Source organism: Liolophura sinensis, chromosome 12 (assembly GCF_032854445.1).
Source record: "Liolophura sinensis isolate JHLJ2023 chromosome 12, CUHK_Ljap_v2, whole genome shotgun sequence".
NCBI lineage: Eukaryota > Metazoa > Mollusca > Polyplacophora > Chitonida > Chitonidae > Liolophura > Liolophura sinensis.
In genome coordinates, this window is record NC_088306.1 from 11,253,803 (window position 1) to 11,272,710 (window position 18,908).

An 18,908-nucleotide genomic window follows, 5' to 3' on the forward strand; every position below is an offset into this window, starting at 1 on the left:
GTTTTACCAACTTAGGACTCAAGCGAGCAAGCGGTATCCTGTGAATGCCTTATTGTTTATTCTTAATATTTTGTCTTTCTTCTAATTCAGTCCTCTTGACCAGATCATTGATGAGCTGGGTGGCCCTGACATTGTCGCAGAAATGACAGGGCGACGGGGACGCATGGTTCGTCGCCATGGCAATGCCAAGCCGCAGTATGAGTTACGAGGAATGGAGGCTGACAGCACAGCCATTGAAAGTCTGAATGTCAGAGAGGTTAGTGCAGTATACTTAGTGCAGATCATATTTATTAACCACTGTACAACCTATCTGTCAGTCTTCCAACTTTTTCGACCTCTAAAGCACTTTTTTCATGTGTACAAAATGGCACTAAAAATGATTTGTTTGTGTCGCTAAAGATGCGAGTTTCATACATCTGTGCAAATTATTTCTCTGCACCTCGTAATTCTCTCCGAATGTTTTTACCAAAATATTCGTCACAAAGGCTGTTGGATACGTTGAAGGTGGTCTATACTAACAGTTAAAGGTTGATTCTTTTTGTATATTTAGTCAAGAAGAGAAGTTTTTACATTACATTAGTGCAATGCATCTATTTTCTTAACAGAGCTTTTCAACAAAAATACTTTGTTTGGGATAGAAAACAAATACGATTGATATCCTTAATACTTTATTTGGGATAGAAAACAAATACATTTGATATCCTTAATACTTTGTTTGGGATAGAAAACAAATACATTTGATATCCTCAGATATACATGTAATTCAACCAGTGCTACGCTGTATTAATCAAACCCTTAGAACTGGAGCTACACTGTATTAATCTCACCTTAGGACTGGAGCTACACTGTATTAATCTCACCTTAGGACTGGAACTACACTGTATTAATCTCACTTTAGAACTGGAGCTACACTGTATTAATCTCACCTTAGGACTGGAGCTACACTGTATTAATCTAACCTTAGGACTGGAGTTACACTATTAATCTAACCTTAGGACTGGAGCTACACTGTATTAATCTCACCTTAGGACTGGAGCTACACTGTATTAATCTCACCTTAGGACTGGAACTACACTGTATTAATCTCACTTTAGAACTGGAGCTACACTGTATTAATCTCACCATAGGACTGGAACTACACTGTATTAATCTCACCTTAGGATTGGAACTGCACTGTATTAATCTCACCATAGGATTGGAGCTACACTGTATTAATCTAACCTTAGAACTGGAGCTACACTGTATTAATCTAACCTTAGGACTGGAGTTACACTGTATTAATCTCACCTTAGAACTGGAACTACAGTGTGTTAATCACACCTTAGGACTGGAACTACACTGTATTAATCTCACCTTAGAACTGGAACTACACTGTATTAATCTCACCTTAGGACTGGAACTACACTGTATTAATCTCACCTTAGGATTGGAGCTACACTGTATTAATCTCACCTTAGGATTGGAGTTACACTGTATTAATCTCACCTTAGGACTGGAGCTACACTGTATTAATCTAACCTTAGGACTGGAACTACACTGTATTAATCTCACCTTAGGATTGGAACTGCACTGTATTAATCTCACCATAGGATTGGAGCTACACTGTATTAATCTAACCTTAGGATTGGAACTGCACTGTATTAATCTCACCATAGGATTGGAGCCACACTGTATTAATCTCACCTTAGAACTGGAACTACACTGTATTAATCTCACCTTAGGATTGGAACTACACTGTATTAATCTCAACTTAGAACTGGAGCTACACTGTATTAATCTCACCTTAGGACTGGAGCTACACTGTATTAATCTCACCTTAGGATTGGAGCTACACTGTATTAATCTAACCTTAGGACTGGAGTTACACTATTAATCTCACCTTAGGACTGGAGCCACACTGTATTAATCTCACCTTAGAACTGGAACTACACTGTATTAATCTCACCTTAGGACTGGAGCTACACTGTATTAATCTCACCTTAGGACTGGAACTACACTGTATTAATCTCACCTTAGGACTAGAGCTACACTGTATTAATCTCACCTTAGGATTGGAGCTACACTGTATTAATCTCAACTTAGAACTGGAGCTACACTGTATTAATCTCACCTTAGGACTGGAGCTACACTGTATTAATCTAACCTTAGGACTGGAACTACACTGTATTAATCTCACCTTAGGATTGGAACTATACTGTATTAATCTCACCTTAGGACTGGAACTACACTGTATTAATCTCACCTTAGAACTGAAACTACAGTGTATTAATCTCACCTTAGGACTGGAACTACACTGTATTAATCTCAACTTAGAACTGGAACTACACTGTATTAATCTCACCTTAGGACTGGAGCTTGTACTCTGTTTTATTGCTCGGCCAAAAGGGGGTGCATACACAGGATGCAAGATACACACATAATGTAATTTTCTTTTATGAGCATTAGAGTCAGCAACCTGCGGATCATTTTGGATTTCTTCCGGGTTCTGTTCGGTTTCCTCCCACCATAATGCTGGCCTCTGGCGTATAAGTGAAATATTCTTGAGTACGGCGTAAAACACCCATCAAGTAAATAAATAAATCTTATGGGCAGTGGTTTATTTTGATCAAATGTTTCTCTACGTGTAAACAGTTAAGTTGCAGATTTTAATTCAGATATTGCTGCACTGGCACCAGCTAAAGATCATGAGGTTTTACAGATACATGCGCCTGGATAAGAGTGATGGTTTACATCGGACTCTTCTCACTCCACACAGATACCATTGTTTATGTAATTGTATGTGTTAGAAGTCAATATCTGTGGTCATCCGCTTATTCTTTTGGAGGAAGCGTTTTAAACCGTCTGCGGAAGTGCTGGTTGAGGCTCAAAGGCTGTACATATAATACCTAAATAGTCTTTCAGGTCCATCATGAATTCAACACTGACATATAATAATTTATGGGCAGAGAAAATTCTAGATTAGAGTTTAGAGGTTTTATTGACAGCAGTAGAAGCTTACATTATACATGTAGGTCAGGGGGCTGTTTGTCATAGGGGTTGAATCGTTGCGTCATCCTAATCACGATGTCGCATTCTGACAACATACACCGCCTTGGTATTTGCGACTGGCATAACGCTTTGAGAAACAGGTCCCTGATGTCTAACTAGCTAACTGGCCTGGATAGCACAGTTAGTAGAGCATCTGCTTCGGGAGTGGTAGATCCAGGATCAATCCTGGGTCGAGTCACGCCTAAGAGTTTAAAAGGAAGTTGTAACTTCCTCCCTTGGTGTTAAACATGAAGGTGATAGTGCATCGACTGATTAACCCGTATCAGTATAATGGCTCGGGCAGGCCTTCGGCAAGTCGTCTCAGTGAAGCAGCACTAGATAAAAGAGCTGTGGAAATCTGTCCTGCAACAAGAAGGCACATTACATACACCGTAAGGATTCCTTCATTGTCATATGACTGAAATATTGTTGAGTATGACGTTAAACCCCGAGCACTCACTCACTCATTCACTCACTCACTCACTCACTCTAACTAGCTGTTTAACAGTGTCAGTAATCATTCTTAAGTCTGTGTTCCTGTTTCTTACAGAGGAATCTCTTCATGGAAGGGAAGAAACACGTAGCCATTATATCTGATGCAGCCAGCACAGGTAAGTTCTTGTGAGTAAATCTGGTAAAGGTGAAAAGTCTGTCAGGTGCAGGCAACATGTATTGTAGAAGTCCTCTGAAGGTGAAAAGTCAGTCAGGTGCAGGCAACATGTATTGTAGAAGTCCTCTGAAGGTGAAAAGTCAGTCAGGTGCAGGCAACATGTATTGTAGGTCCTCTGAAGGTGAAAAGTCAGTCAGGTGCAGGCAGCATGTATTGTAGAAGTCCTCTGAAGGTGAAATGTCAGTCAGGTGCAGGCAACATGTATTGTTGAAGTCCTTTGAAGGTGAAAAAGTCAGTCAGGTGCAGGCAACATGTATTGTAGGAGCCCTCTGAAGGTGAAAAAGTCAGTCAGGTGCAAGCAACATGTATTGTAGAAGTCATCTGAAGGTGAAAAGTCAGTCAGGTGCAGGCAACGGAATGTGGGTTACTTTGAGCACAAGTCAAGCTCATGCTGGCTTCCTCTGCGGTTGTTTGTGGGATGGTCTGCCAGCAACCTGCAGGTGGTCATAGGTTTCAACCCAGGGCTCTGCTTGGTTTCTCCCACCATAATGCTGATCGCCGTGGTATGAGTGAAATATTCTTCAGTACGGCGTAAAACACCAATCGATGAATAAATAAGTAAATAAATCTAATTATAAGTTGAATGCTGTACAAGTGCAGATGTACATATCTAAGTCTCAAGTTGATTGGCACTTCTGCACTTGTTATACATTCATCATGAGAGCATTTCTGATTAAATAAAATGACAAAAGGTAACCAAGGTGTATGTTTAAAAAGTGTGTGATAATTGTGTGACAGGGATTTCTCTCCATGCTGACATGCGATGTGCCAATCAGAGGAGACGTGTCCACATGACCATTGAGTTGCCATGGAGTGCAGACAAAGCTGTCCAGCAGTTAGGAAGGTCTCATCGCTCCAATCAAACCAGGTAAACAACATTTAATTACGAAGGGCTAATGAAATGATGTATACAAATCTTGAATGGTAATGTTTTTCAGGGGAGCGTGTGGTGGAGCACTTAATTTTCAATCCCTAGAACACACAAGGTACAGGTTCAAACCTAGCCTTGGACAGAGAGTTTGTAGATATTTATTATAGGTCTTGTGCCAATAAGGCCTGCATATCCACACGCCACATGTGAGAAAGTTCAGCAGTCAGGTGCCAAAGGTTGGTGGTTTACACCCATACAACTAGGTCCATTGTACAAGTAACAATAACTTGAGTATGGCCTTAAGCAATGATCAGGTAAATAAATAAATAAATAAATAAATAAAATGGAAAAGCAGTGAATTATTCAGAAATCAAAAGAATCATCAGTGATTGGCAGCTGTGTGAGATAGAAGACATTTTGTGAATAAGAATTCTCATTTATTCATATTTTCCATGACAACTTGGGATTTCTCCTGTATTGAGGCCTGTGTACACATACTACAACACACTGTTGGCATGCATGTAAAGCACAGGCTTACCCTAAATGACGATAAATTTCACCCATATTTCCTGATTCTGAGAGTTCTATTGATTTCAGAAAGGTGTTTTGAGGTTTGCTTGGAACATGGGAACCTAACATTCTACTGGAAAACTGGAAAAAGTTTCAACACCAAAAATAATACTTTGTGACATTTATTTGCCTCTAAAAATGCACTTTTGTGGGTGTAATTTTAGGTCATTTAGGGTAGCTCCTGCACCACTTGTCTTCCTCTGATACTTTTTTATACGCCCCCCCCCCCCCCCCCCTCAATATATGTGTTATAGGAGCATACTATGTTATAGCGATTTTGTCCGTATTAGTTTCTGGGCTATATCTCCAGTTATTTTCCTCTGAGTTTTTTACTTTTTGGTAGATACATCAGTACACAGATGATGATGTGTCGTGACTCAAATTTGTCCATTTTCATGGTTGTCGTGGTAACCAGATAGCCAAGTTCCTTATATACTATTTAAATAGATATGATTTCTTGTCTGGGCTATAACTGCAACTGTTTTCTGCTTTGAATTTTCATTTTTGGCGGATACATACATGAACAGATGATGATGTGTCGCGACTGACATTTGTCCATTTGCTTGGTTGTCATGGTTACCAGATTGCCGTTTTCCATATATATACTATGTAAATAGATATGATTTGCCACATAGAGATTTAATTTTTGGTGACAGATGACAGATATGTCATGACTCACATTTGTCTATTTTTGTGGTTGTCATGGTAACCAGATAGCCATTTTCCTTATATATACCGTATAAATTGGCATGATTTTGTGTTTGGGCTACAACTGTTTTTTAAGCAGTTGCAACTGAGTTTTAATTTTTGGAGAATACATACCTACACAGATGACGATGTGTCAAGACTCACATTTGCGCCGTTGTTATAGTAACCGCATACCTATGATCAACACACATGAAGATTCCCCTCACAGGTTATACTCACCACAATGCTACTGGTATTTTTTTATGCATTTCAAACAAATGCATTTGTTGGGGTTATGTTGTGTTCACCTAAACTCTTGTTACAGCTGCGACAGCTCATTTTTATAATTGATGCTTATACATGTATCTGTGTGTTGTTGTTCAGGCAAGCTTTTGACATCCTATCTTTTAACATGGGCTGTTCACTGGAGGAGGGACCTGAGTGTAAGACAACACAAAACCTTATGCTGGCGGTGTAACAGCTAACACAAATTTTTGCTTGGTGTGAGGGTGTACTGAGAAAGCTTGACTTTTAAAACTGTTTTGTAATGACCCAGGAGCCTCTCACCAATGCGGTCGCTAGGAGTTCAAGTCCAGCTCATGCTGGCTTCCTCTCCGGCCGTAAGTGGGAAGGTCTGCCAGCAACCTGCGGATGGTTGTGGGTTTCCCCCGGGCTCTGCCCGGTTTCCACCCACCATAACGCTGGCTGCCGTCTTATAAGTGAAATATTCTTTAGTATGGCATAAAACACCAATCAAATAAATAAATAAATAAATAAAACCATTTTAGCTCATGAAGGTTAAGAAGGTCAAGTTTATGTGTTTTTGTTTAAGAACATTTCTTAAACTAAATATGGAATACTAATACGTGAATGTTTGAAATCTTGTAAATATTGTTGTCTTCAGAACTACGGAACCATGTTTTGATTAGCCCCACTGTCAAGGGTTTTTGTTGGTACAACTGCCAGGTTGTAAGTTTTAATGTTCAGGTTTAGATCTGGCCTTCAGATTCATTACACTTGGATGTTGTTCTTTTGTCTTTCTAGTGGCCCTCTTTACAAATTAGTCACCACAGATTTGGGTGGAGAAAGACGATTTGCTGCAGCTGTTGCTAGGCGACTACAGTCATTGGGTATGATCAGCATTTTAAACCTAAGTAATGTTCAGATATCTTTAACCTGAAAAAATAAACATGCTGTTCTGTTGTACAGTAAATGTTGTGAAAACATTTTCTAGTCAATTTATGTTCATTCTCACTAGAATTCTCACTTTTGTAATTCTAAAGGTAACATTGTCAACATTTAACTTCCGAGTTTAACCTTTAGTCCATTCCTGGGCCTTCAGAACTTAGTGGTTAGCTTGCTTGTGAAGGCACAGTGACCCAGGGGCCTCTCACCAATGTAAGTTCATGCTGGCTTCCTTTCCTGTTTTGTTGAACGTGGAAGGTCTGTGGCTGCTCATGGATTTGTTTCAAGGCCTTACCTAGTTTTCACCCACCATAATGCCGGCAGCCAATCATATAAGAGAATTATTCTTAAGTTTAGCATCCAGTAATCCAATTATTAATCTGATCCAATAAATAAATCTAAGAGTGGGTTTAACTTTCATTTTCTGGGTGACATCACATGAGGCTTTGGTCCATTACCATTTTTGGCCAGTGAGATTTTTAAGATTCTACTGATTACCATGTTTTCAGGACCTTTTGTGGAAATTTTTGTTGAATCATGTAGTGTTACACGAAGTTTGCTGGAGACCTATTATCTTACACCAATATGAAAATGATATATCATATGTGGAAATATTCTGCATCAGAGCTTTCCGAAAGGCAGGTGGTTTACTACGAATGGTTTAGTGCATTGAACAAAAATGAAAATAAAGTAATTAATTCCCATCAAAATCCATTGTGATTTCTTTGTGTCTCCTAGGTGCCTTAACCAAGGGTGACAGGCGTGCAGCTAGTGGCGCTGATCTGTCTGAGTTTAACTTTGACACACCATATGGCAGGTCTGCACTCCGAGCGTTGTATCAGGGTATTTGTCAGGTACGGAGACCTTGCTGTGTGTTATATTTGATTAACTTTTGACTTTTATTATTATTATTACTTTCATTGTTGTCTTAAAGTAATACAACCTTCATTGTCAGCTGTTTCTGCAGATACTCTTTGCTCTACATTGCTGTTGAATATGCTTCATTGTGGTGTTAAAGAACCATTAGCACTTTGATTACAAAGTTCCTGTGTTGCGAAAACCTTTTTTCAAATGCCAGCATTCAGGATACAAGTTCTGAAATTGACATTTTACCCTTTGAGTTGCTGTCATAAGGAAAAACAGCAAGCAGTAAAGCATAATGTGAAAGATGATGTCATTTACACAGAGCCGTTGTATTTAGATATCTGTAAGTTTATAGCTGTACAAAGGAATTTATTTTGTTTCTATTTCAGGGAGATATTGTACGAGGCGTAAAATTCAACGACATCAATAATGGGAAGTTTGATCTCCCTCAGTTTAACACTGTTATGCAGGTAACATCTTAACACATTTATCTTATCCTTTGTAATGGTAACAGTTGTTATAAATGCAATAACATAGGTCATTTTCTCTGGGTTGTCAGAGTGATCACATATAAGATGAACTTTCAATAAATAATTTAAATGGAATCAATTTTTAGTCAATGAATGACTGCCATCGTATAAGTGAAATATTCTTGAGTAGGGGGTAAAACACCAATCAAGTAAATAAATAAATATTGAATGAATGAATTATCAATACTGACATGTGAATTATAGAGAGGAAATGATATATAGAGTTGAAGTATTATGAATAATTTTGATTCATTTGTCCAATAATTTTGTATCTCCAAAAACAAACTGTACAGTTCTAGTCATTAGAAGACCTAAGTGGAAATGGAAGCTTATAAGGGTATAAACTGGAATTGCAGGTGAAATACATGTGGCTACCAATAGTTTTGCTTCAGGTTTAGACTGGGTGATCCATCACAAGTTTCTCTTGCAGAATAATGAATTACATCCTTGTCTAGAGTACCAAAGGTAGCTCTTTTTATGAACCATGTAGGCAAACCTTGATGTTTAGTTGTTTTTTTTTTTCTTTGTTTTTTCTGCAGGAGTGTTTGTATTTCATGGGGTTAATAAGTGAAGGTAAAGTCGGTCAGATTGCAAAAGTCTTGGACAAGGACAACGGTGATGTGGGCAAATTCCTCAACAGAATCTTGGGACTAAGTGTTCAGAGACAAAACCTGGTGAGATTTTTAGTCCTGAAACCTTTTCATGTTTGTTGTGGGCAAATTCCTGAACAGAATTTTGGGACCAAGTGTTCTAAGACAAAACCTGGTGAGATTTTCAGTCCTGAAACCTTTTCATGTTTGTTGTGGGCAAATTCCTCAACAGAATTTTGGGACTAAGTGCTCAGAGACAAAACCTGGTGAGATTTTCAGTCCTGAAACCTTTTCATTTTTGATGTGGTCAAATTCCTCAACAGAATTTTGGGACTAAGTGTTCTGAGACAAAACCTGGTGAGATTTTCAGTCCTGAAACCTTTTCATGTTTGTTGTGGGCAAATTCTTGAACAGAATTTTGGGACCAAGTGTTCTAAGACAAAACTTGGTGAGATTTTCAGTCCTGAAACCTTTTCATGTTTGTTGTGGGCAAATTCCTGAACAGAATTTTGGGACCAAGTGCTCAGAGACAAAACCTGGTGAGATTTTCAGTCCTGAAACCTTTTCATTTTTGATGTGGGCAAATTCCTTAACAGAATTTTGGAACTTAGTGTTCTAAGACAAAACCTGGTGAGATCTTCAGTCCTGAAACCTTTTCATTTTTGATGTGGACAAATTCCCCAACAGAATCTTGGGACTAAGTGCTCAGAGACAAAACCTGGTGAGATTTTCAGTCCTGAAACCTTTTCATTTTTGATGTGGTCAAATTCCTCAACAGAATTTTGGGACTAAATGTTCTGAGACAAAACCTGGTGAGATTTTCAGTCCTGAAACCTTTTCATTTTTGATGTGGGCAAATTCCTAAACAGAATTTCGGAACTTAGTGTTCTAAGACAAAACTTGGTGAGATTTTCAGTCCTGAAACCTTTTCATTTTTGATGTGGGCAAATTCCTTAACAGAATTTTGGGACTAAGTGTTCTGAGACAAAACTTGGTGAGATTTTCAGTCCTGAAACCTTTTCATTTTTGATGTGGACAAATTCCCCAACAGAATCTTGGGACTAAGTGTTCTGAGACAAAACCTGGTGAGATTTTCAGTCCTGAAACCTTTTCATTTTTGATGTGGTCAAATTCCCCAACAGAATCTTGGGACTAAGTGTTCTGAGACAAAACCTGGTGAGATTTTCAGTCCTGAAACCTTTTCATTTTTGATGTGGTCAAATTCCCCAACAGAATCTTGGGACTAAGTGTTCTGAGACAAAACCTGGTGAGATTTTCAGTCCTGAAACCTTTTCATTTTTGATGTCAGCATATTCCCCAGCAGAATCTTGGGACTAAGTGTTCTGAGACAAAACCTGGTGAGATTTTCAGTCCTGAAACCTTTTCATTTTTGATGTGGTCAAATTCCCCAACAGAATCTTGGGACTAAGTGTTCTGAGACAAAACCTGGTGAGATTTTCAGTCCTGAAACCTTTTCATTTTTGATGTGGGCAAATTCCTTAACAGAATTTTGGAACTTAGTGTTCTAAGACAAAACCTGGTGAGATCTTCAGTCCTGAAACCTTTTCATTTTTGATGTGGACAAATTCCCCAACAGAATCTTGGGACTAAGTGCTCAGAGACAAAACCTGGTGAGATTTTCAGTCCTGAAACCTTTTCATTTTTGATGTGGTCAAATTCCTCAACAGAATTTTGGGACTAAATGTTCTGAGACAAAACCTGGTGAGATTTTCAGTCCTGAAACCTTTTCATTTTTGATGTGGGCAAATTCCTAAACAGAATTTCGGAACTTAGTGTTCTAAGACAAAACTTGGTGAGATTTTCAGTCCTGAAACCTTTTCATTTTTGATGTGGGCAAATTCCTTAACAGAATTTTGGGACTAAGTGTTCTGAGACAAAACTTGGTGAGATTTTCAGTCCTGAAACCTTTTCATTTTTGATGTGGACAAATTCCCCAACAGAATCTTGGGACTAAGTGTTCTGAGACAAAACCTGGTGAGATTTTCAGTCCTGAAACCTTTTCATTTTTGATGTGGTCAAATTCCCCAACAGAATCTTGGGACTAAGTGTTCTGAGACAAAACCTGGTGAGATTTTCAGTCCTGAAACCTTTTCATTTTTGATGTGGTCAAATTCCCCAACAGAATCTTGGGACTAAGTGTTCTGAGACAAAACCTGGTGAGATTTTCAGTCCTGAAACCTTTTCATTTTTGATGTCAGCATATTCCCCAGCAGAATCTTGGGACTAAGTGTTCTGAGACAAAACCTGGTGAGATTTTCAGTCCTGAAACCTTTTCATTTTTGATGTCAGCATATTCCCCAGCAGAATCTTGGGACTAAGTGTTCTGAGACAAAACCTGGTGAGATTTTCAGTCCTGAAACCTTTTCATTTTTGATGTGGTCAAATTCCCCAACAGAATCTTGGGACTAAGTGTTTTGAGACAAAACCTGGTGAGATTTTCAGTCCTGAAACCTTTTCATTTTTGATGTGGGCAAATTCCTTAACAGAAATTTGGAACTTAGTGTTCTAAGACAAAACTTGGTGAGATTTTCAGTCCTGAAACCTTTTCATTTTTGATGTGGGCAAATTCCTGAACAGAATTTTGGGACTTAGTGTTCTGAAACAAAACCTGGTGAGATTTTCAGTCTTGAAGCCTTTTCATTTTTGATGTCAGCAAATTACCCAACAGAATCTTGGGACTAAATGCACAGAGGCAAAACCTGGTGAGAGTTCTGAGAGTTCTATTTCTTTATGTACAGGTTTTCTTATGTGAACTTTTGCACTTGCGCATTAAATACCAGATGACAAAGGGGATTTTTCCACCATAATGCTGGCCGTCATCGTATAAGTGAAATATTCTTGAGTACGACGTAAAACACCAATTAAATAAATAAATAAATCATAGTGAATTTTTTTTTCTCTTTTTTTTCTTTTATGGAGATACTGTAATCTTCAACCTTTTCAACCACTGTGCACTTTTTTCAGTGGAATTTATGCGCACAATTATTATGAAAATGAAGCTAAATATTACTTGTTTGTGTCATTAAAGATGCAAGCTTCATAAAACTCTGCAGATCTCTACACCCCACAGTTCTCTCAGAATGTTTTAGGATATTGGTTGCAGATATGGTTGAAAATTGTAAAAATTAGGGCAATGATTCTTTCCCTTTGTAAGCAGCTAATGTTTATGTCTCTGTGTCTGTCTCTTTCAGATATTCAACTATTTCTGTGAGGTCATGAAGGTTATGATTGCTAATGCCAGAAAGGAAGGGAGGTAAGTCTTGTCCTTTGACCAGGTACAAATCACTGATTTTTTGTTTAGATAAATGCATGATCTGGACATCAACATGTTTTGAAGCATGCATGGGAAGGTCTTTCAGCAACCTGTTGATGGTCATGGGTATCTGACCACTTGGCCTTACTTGGCCATGGCCTTTGTGGTGATTCCCCTCACCATGATGCTGGCCATCTTCATATTAGTAAAATATTTGAATGGCTGTAGAAACACTGTAAAATATACCAGTTGCTTGGTCATGATGTGCACAAACAACAACAGTCTGTGTATGTATATACACTCAGCAGATGAATTTCTTTCTTTATTTATTTGATTTGTGTTTTATGCCGTATTCAAGAGTGTCTATGGCATCCAGAAGCATTATGATGGTAGGAAACCAGTCAGAGCTCAGGGGAAACCAACGATCAGCCGCAGGTTGCCTCTGCAGATGAAGGCAGTGGAAATGATAGTGGAATAGTGGCCTGCTACAGGTGAACTGTTGGCCTGGTACAGGTGAACTGTTGGCCTGGTACAGGTGAACTGTTGGCCTGCTTCAGGTGAACTGTTGGCCCTGCTACAGGTGAACTGTTGGCCTGCTACAGGTGAACTGTTGGCCTGCTACAGGTGAACTGTTGGCATGGTACAGGTGAACTGTTGGCCTGCTACACATGAACTGTTGGCCCTGCTACAGGTGAACTGTTGGCCTGCCACTGAGAACCAAGTTCTGTAGATCTGGCTGGTATATATATAGAAGAAGAATGACTAGTACAGTAGATTATTCGCTTGGCTCAGTTCTGCCTCACCAAGATGACTATACTGCGTGCCAGATTATCACTAAAGCAACTTTGTCATGAAAGTTAGGTATTAAAAAAAAGCAAAAAGAAAAAACAAATAAACAAACTGAATACCGAAATTGCAGTTATCATCACGGATACCTAATGTGTTTGTTTGTACTTAATGTGAACAGTTATGGAGTACCCGAGGTTACTATTCCGAAGTTAATCGGAATCATCCGAAGTGTGATGCTCCGCGAAGTCCCTGTCTGACAGTCAGGTCAGCAGCAGTCAAACCTAATTTTGTTTGTCAAGTTTTACGGATTCTTCTTACATGAACCATTGACGTACACGGTCCCATGGAAGCTCAAGACATGAGTTGTGTTCTTTCCTGAGCCCACAATCTTACATTTATTTATTTATTTATTTCATTGGTGTTTTACGCCGTACTCAAGAATATTTCACTGATATGACATCAGCCAGCATTATGGTGGGAGGAAACCGGCCACAGCCCGGGGGAAACCCACGACCATCCGCAGGTTGCTGTCAGACCTTCCCACGTACGGCCGGAGAGGAAGCCAGCATGAGCTGGACTTGAACTCACAGCGACGGCATTGGTGAGAGACTCCTGGTCATTACGCTGTGCTAGCGCGCTAACCAACTGAGCCACAGAGGCCCCACACAATCTTACAGTGTGCTTTCCTGGATTACACTAATTCTGCTTAATCCACGGTGCTTAATCCATGGTGCAGTTTAATCATTTGTACTTGAATAGTTTATAGAGTAAAGCACAAGACAAGATGACGTATTTCACCATTTACTTGTGACCATTTGCCAGCCATCACACTGTTGTTGCTACTCTGGTTTTACTGTCTATCCTGTAAGTTTTTGTTATTATATTGTATCAGGTACAACGAGGGATTGCTGGACATCATGGCAGCATCAGTGGAGATGGAGAAGGAACCAAGAGAGGTGTTCAAAGATGTCAGTAAAGGGAATGCTGTCACAAAGTAAGACTAATACAAATCCCTACAGGAAATCAGTATGGCTGGAAATGCTCACCCTAATCTGTAGTAAGAAATGAATTACAAATCTAGGTGATGACCAATAAAAAAAATTTCAGTTAAAAGCCGGTATATTGTCAGTTTGAATGCAGGTCATTGCCATGGTGAATGAATTATTGTATTTCACCTAGCACTGAATTGGCTTATACACCTGGGCAACTGAAGAATTTTTTGCGAAATTTGATTAATTTCTTTTCACAAGGACTTATGTGCTTGCATCAATGGTATCGTTTTGAGGCCTTTATGTGCTTCTGAACTTGCATTTTTACATACCAAATTTTAGGGAAAATACAGTAAATCCTTCTTTATCTTTTGGACTGTAACAGTAGCTTAGTTGGTTAAGTGAGGTTGCCGAGTTAGATCCAGCTCTTGCTGATTTGGCTCTGGCTGTTCAGAGGTTTATTAGGTACCTTGCAAAGAGCAAATTTGCACATTGCAACTGTGAAAACTTCCTGAGTGGTTCATGGCACTGCCAAGGCATCAAATGTACAAATACAATTAAATATACATGTAGACAAATTACATTTGTCATTTGCTTGTCGGCTTTTTAACATTCTGAGACAGGAATTGTCAGCTGATCAGTTGAATTTGATGGGAAATCAGAGTTTTCAAAGTATCTAATATTTGACCAAAATGGTCAAAAGTAGTAGCTTTACTAATGGCTAGAAATTTCAGCTGATTTGGATAGAAAACATTCTCTTCCCAGAACATTGGAAAATGTTGCAATGTCTGTTCAATAGACTCTGCTGTACCTATTAACAAAGCTTATTAGCTTGCATGCCAGTCAGTATTACCTCCCTTTTTTTTTTTTGCCAGACATATTGTGTTGACGGTGGACAGGGGCATGAGCTGGGATCAGGCCACTGTTAGGCTGAGTAACCACAGTGGCAAAGATGATGGGTTCTATGTGTCTCGCAAAGACATATTTGGACGCAAACTCTACCTGCTGGCCACGCAGAAAGAAAACTCTGCACATGCGTTCAGGATTGCCAGGTGGGTGGGAAAATCCACAGGTTTATGGTACTTGACAGGTATGCACTAATAGACTGCTTGAGGTCATGACCTGTTTGATAACTGGAAGGTGTGTGATAACTGACCTCAGCTTGGAACTCCTATATGCACTGTATTGTGATTGACAGCTACATAGTGATTAACAGCTACATTGTGATTGACAGCTACATGTACATTGTGATTGACAGCTACATTGATTTTTTTTTTGATTGGTGTTTTACGCCGTACTCAAGAATATTTCACTTATACGACGGCAGCCAGCATTATGGTGGGCGGAAACCGGGCAGAGCCCGGGGCCCGGGGGAAACCCACGACCATCCGCAGGTTGCTGACAGACCTTCTCACATACGGCCGGAGAGGAAGCCAGCATGAGCTGGACTTGAACTCACAGCGACCGCATTGGTGAGAGACTCCTGGGTCATTATGCTGCGCTAGCGCGCTAACCAGGTGAGCCACGGAGGCCCCCAGCTACATTGACAGCTACATTGTGATTGACAGCTACATTGTGATTGACAGCTACATTGACTTATTGACTGGTATCGCATAACTGACGCTAAGCTGAATTTTGAAAAATTTTTTTTTTTTTTTAAGTTATTTATTCATTTTCATTTATTTCTGAATTTTTTTACTGAAAGTTTTTTTACTAAAATGAAATAAATGAAAAGCATTTTATAATATTTTCAGGCCTAACACGGGGCTGTCCTCATTTGAAGAAGAGCGGTCTGATCTGCTGATGAGATATGCTCCCTTAGCTGTAGAGGAAGCAGGTAAGTTTCAGGGGAGATTTCGAGGGGTAGCAGTAACTCTTGGCCCCCGGGCTCTGTCCGGTTTCCTCCCAACATAACTCTGGCCGCCATCATATAAGTGAAGTATTCTTGAGTACAGCGTAAAACACCAGTGAAATCAATAAATAGAACTCTTGGTGCTAATCTGCCAGTTTTAGCAAATTAACATAATCCCATCTGATGAAGTCACATGGTGTAAAACTGATTTAAACAGAAACAAACTGAGAATAATCTTGCCAGGTACTGTTTCCAGATTCACCCTGGTGAAACAACTCACTTGATTAAACCGTTTTTATTAAAACCTACCTGTACATGAAATCCATTCAAAAACCCAAGTGCAAAAAGCAATTTAAAAAAATAGAAATGAGCTGTATACTAGACATTTGCCAAGTTATGCATGTTGTGCAGTGTTGTATGACCCTTTGTTCCCATGCACACTGATGCAAACTCAGGATCACTATTTGACCTATAGATTACCTTGACCTGCATGTACAACCCAAAAGCGTCTCTCTTATTTCTGTACTTTATTCAGTTGATCCAAACTTGAATAGTGAATGTTACAACAGTATTTTTTTTCTTGGTGTAAGGGAGAAATATGTGTGCTTGTCATTATTTAATATAAAACTACAAAACACCAGACAATTTCTTGTAGGGTATAGTTATATATATATATATATATATATATGTGTGTGTATATATATATATATATGTGTATATGTATACATGGATGAATATACATATGTGTGGATATACATATAAAGTTAAAAATTCAAAAATGAGTAACAAGAAAGACAAATTAAATCACGTGTAAAACTACTTCCACAGACTAACATTATTTCACATCATGTTACATGAAGTTTACATTTCTACACCAAAATCTGTTTGATCTTCTAAGCAGATTTGCATAATAACCTGCAGAAGCCTTAAGAGACAGGGAGTATTTGTATCTTGAATAGCTCATTTTGTTTAGTCATAGTCTGGAGGATATTTATGGGGCCATGTATTATGGATACACATCACAAATTATTATGTCGGATACCTTGCATGTATCTGACAAATGTGTTTCATGTCCTGCTTTAACCGTATCAGTCTCATAACTGCATCCTTTTCTTTTCTTCTTGCCATTAGTTTGTTTATTTCCTCATTATTTGATCCAAGTTAAATCATTACAAATGTGGAAGTGTTCTTGCCTGGACTTTGTCACTCCGAGCAGTTGCATTTTTTAACGCATCCGTTTAAAATATCAATACTTTGTGTATGAGAACATGAAAAACAGGCCCAGTCTTGCTTGTGGTAAAGGTGTTCACCCCAAAAAATGTGAGGATCTATAAAGAGTTTGATGCTGGGTGTGGTACATTAAAACCATGGTTCTTATGCCCAAGACTTTCATAACAATTTATGCTCGTAATATGATGCCTAAAATCACACCTGTTTTATGTTGGTGATAAAATTAGTTCTTATACTGTTTCAACTCCAAAGTCATTGCCAAGCAATGAACAACTTTGAAACATTCTCCTTTTTACGGTGGCCCAAGTTTAGATCAGATGGTCATTAGTCCAATCCTATACAGTGGAGACTGTAGTCTTCCAATCAAATGCCACCATTAATGTTAATTTGCATACATGAATAAACATGTGCTTGAAATTGTCAGCGTATGTGAAGGATCTAAAGGTTGTTGACATTCCACATGCTGTGTCAGTTGAAATTACAATGGACTCAAGTCCCTTCTGCAAAGTTCTGATGGTGATTGAACAGTGCAGTTATGCAGCTAGTAGCACATTTATTTTGTAAACATCTGATGAGAATTCACAAACTCAAAACCTACCACTACACTTTGAAAACTTTGAAAATGGTACAGCCATCTGCTTGCTATGTCTACCTTTGTACAGTTTGATTGAAAAGCTTATATATATATATATATAATCATACTGTGAAAACGTACATGTATATGTATGTAATATATCTATGTAGATACATAAATATATATATATATATATATATATATATATATATATATATATATATGTATCCTACAATCCGAGATCCTACCATTGCAGTCTCCTTCACATTTCATAATGGCAGTATATAGACAGTACATGTAGATGAGGAGCTTTTGTCCAATCTAGGCTAAAAAATTCTAACTAGGGCTAGCTAGAATGTAAAATCTATGCCTATTGTCATATAATCTTTGGAACATCAACATTGGTCGTAATAAGAACAGGGAAAATCCAAAAGTACAAAATATTTCTAAACTACATTGTTACATTGTTAAATGGCATGTACGAATGTACACAGTTGTAGCATTTATGTTGGTAAAACGGGGAAGCAACCCTTCTTCTGGCTTCCCATGTCGTTTTTACATTGAAACCGTCCTCCACATCTGTACAACCTTTTGAAGGAATGAACAGGAGCCTGTTTGTCACATGTAAAATAAGCATAGTGATCAATGTTCATTTCATCGGTATATGTATTATACAGAGAAATTCAAGCTAATAGCCTAATTACATCATGAACAGGTTCAAAAATGTATAAGTTCAACTGAAGTACACCAATAGTTAATACCTGGGTTAGTGGAACAATGTAGTACTGAATCGTTGAACAATGTGGGTTTGATACACTGTCAAGCAAGATGGGTCTTTACATGTGTTCAGAATATGTATCAGTTGAACAATGTGATCCATGTTTGGTACAGAGTACTTATCTGTTGAACAGTGTGATACATTATTGACACAGTGTTCTTATCTGTTGGACAATGTGATACATGTTCGATACAGAGCACTTATCAGCTGAACAATACTATGTGATTGACAAAGTACTTATCTTTATCTTTATAAAGAACAATGTGATACATGATTGACACAGTGTTCTTATCTGGTGAACAATGTGATACACGATTGACACAGAGTTCTTATCTGTTGAACAATGTGATACATGATTGACACAGAGCACTTATCAGCTGAACAATACTATGTGATTGACAAAGTACTTATCTAATGAACAGTGTGAT

At 38.5% G+C, this 18,908-nt stretch overlaps 1 protein-coding gene across 1 annotated transcript in view; it reads left to right on the forward strand.

Annotated features, from left to right (window-relative positions):
* Positions 1-18,908, forward strand: part of LOC135479136 (uncharacterized) — a 49,207-nt gene that overhangs the window by 18,891 nt on the left and 11,408 nt on the right. The window contains exons 19-29 of the mRNA XM_064758890.1: positions 91-256; positions 3,578-3,638; positions 4,436-4,565; positions 6,870-6,955; positions 7,749-7,864; positions 8,264-8,344; positions 8,944-9,078; positions 12,207-12,268; positions 13,950-14,051; positions 14,922-15,098; positions 15,801-15,883. Coding sequence (XP_064614960.1) covers positions 91-256; positions 3,578-3,638; positions 4,436-4,565; positions 6,870-6,955; positions 7,749-7,864; positions 8,264-8,344; positions 8,944-9,078; positions 12,207-12,268; positions 13,950-14,051; positions 14,922-15,098; positions 15,801-15,883 — 1,199 coding nt within the window. The remainder of the gene's footprint in view (positions 1-90; positions 257-3,577; positions 3,639-4,435; positions 4,566-6,869; positions 6,956-7,748; positions 7,865-8,263; positions 8,345-8,943; positions 9,079-12,206; positions 12,269-13,949; positions 14,052-14,921; positions 15,099-15,800; positions 15,884-18,908) is intronic.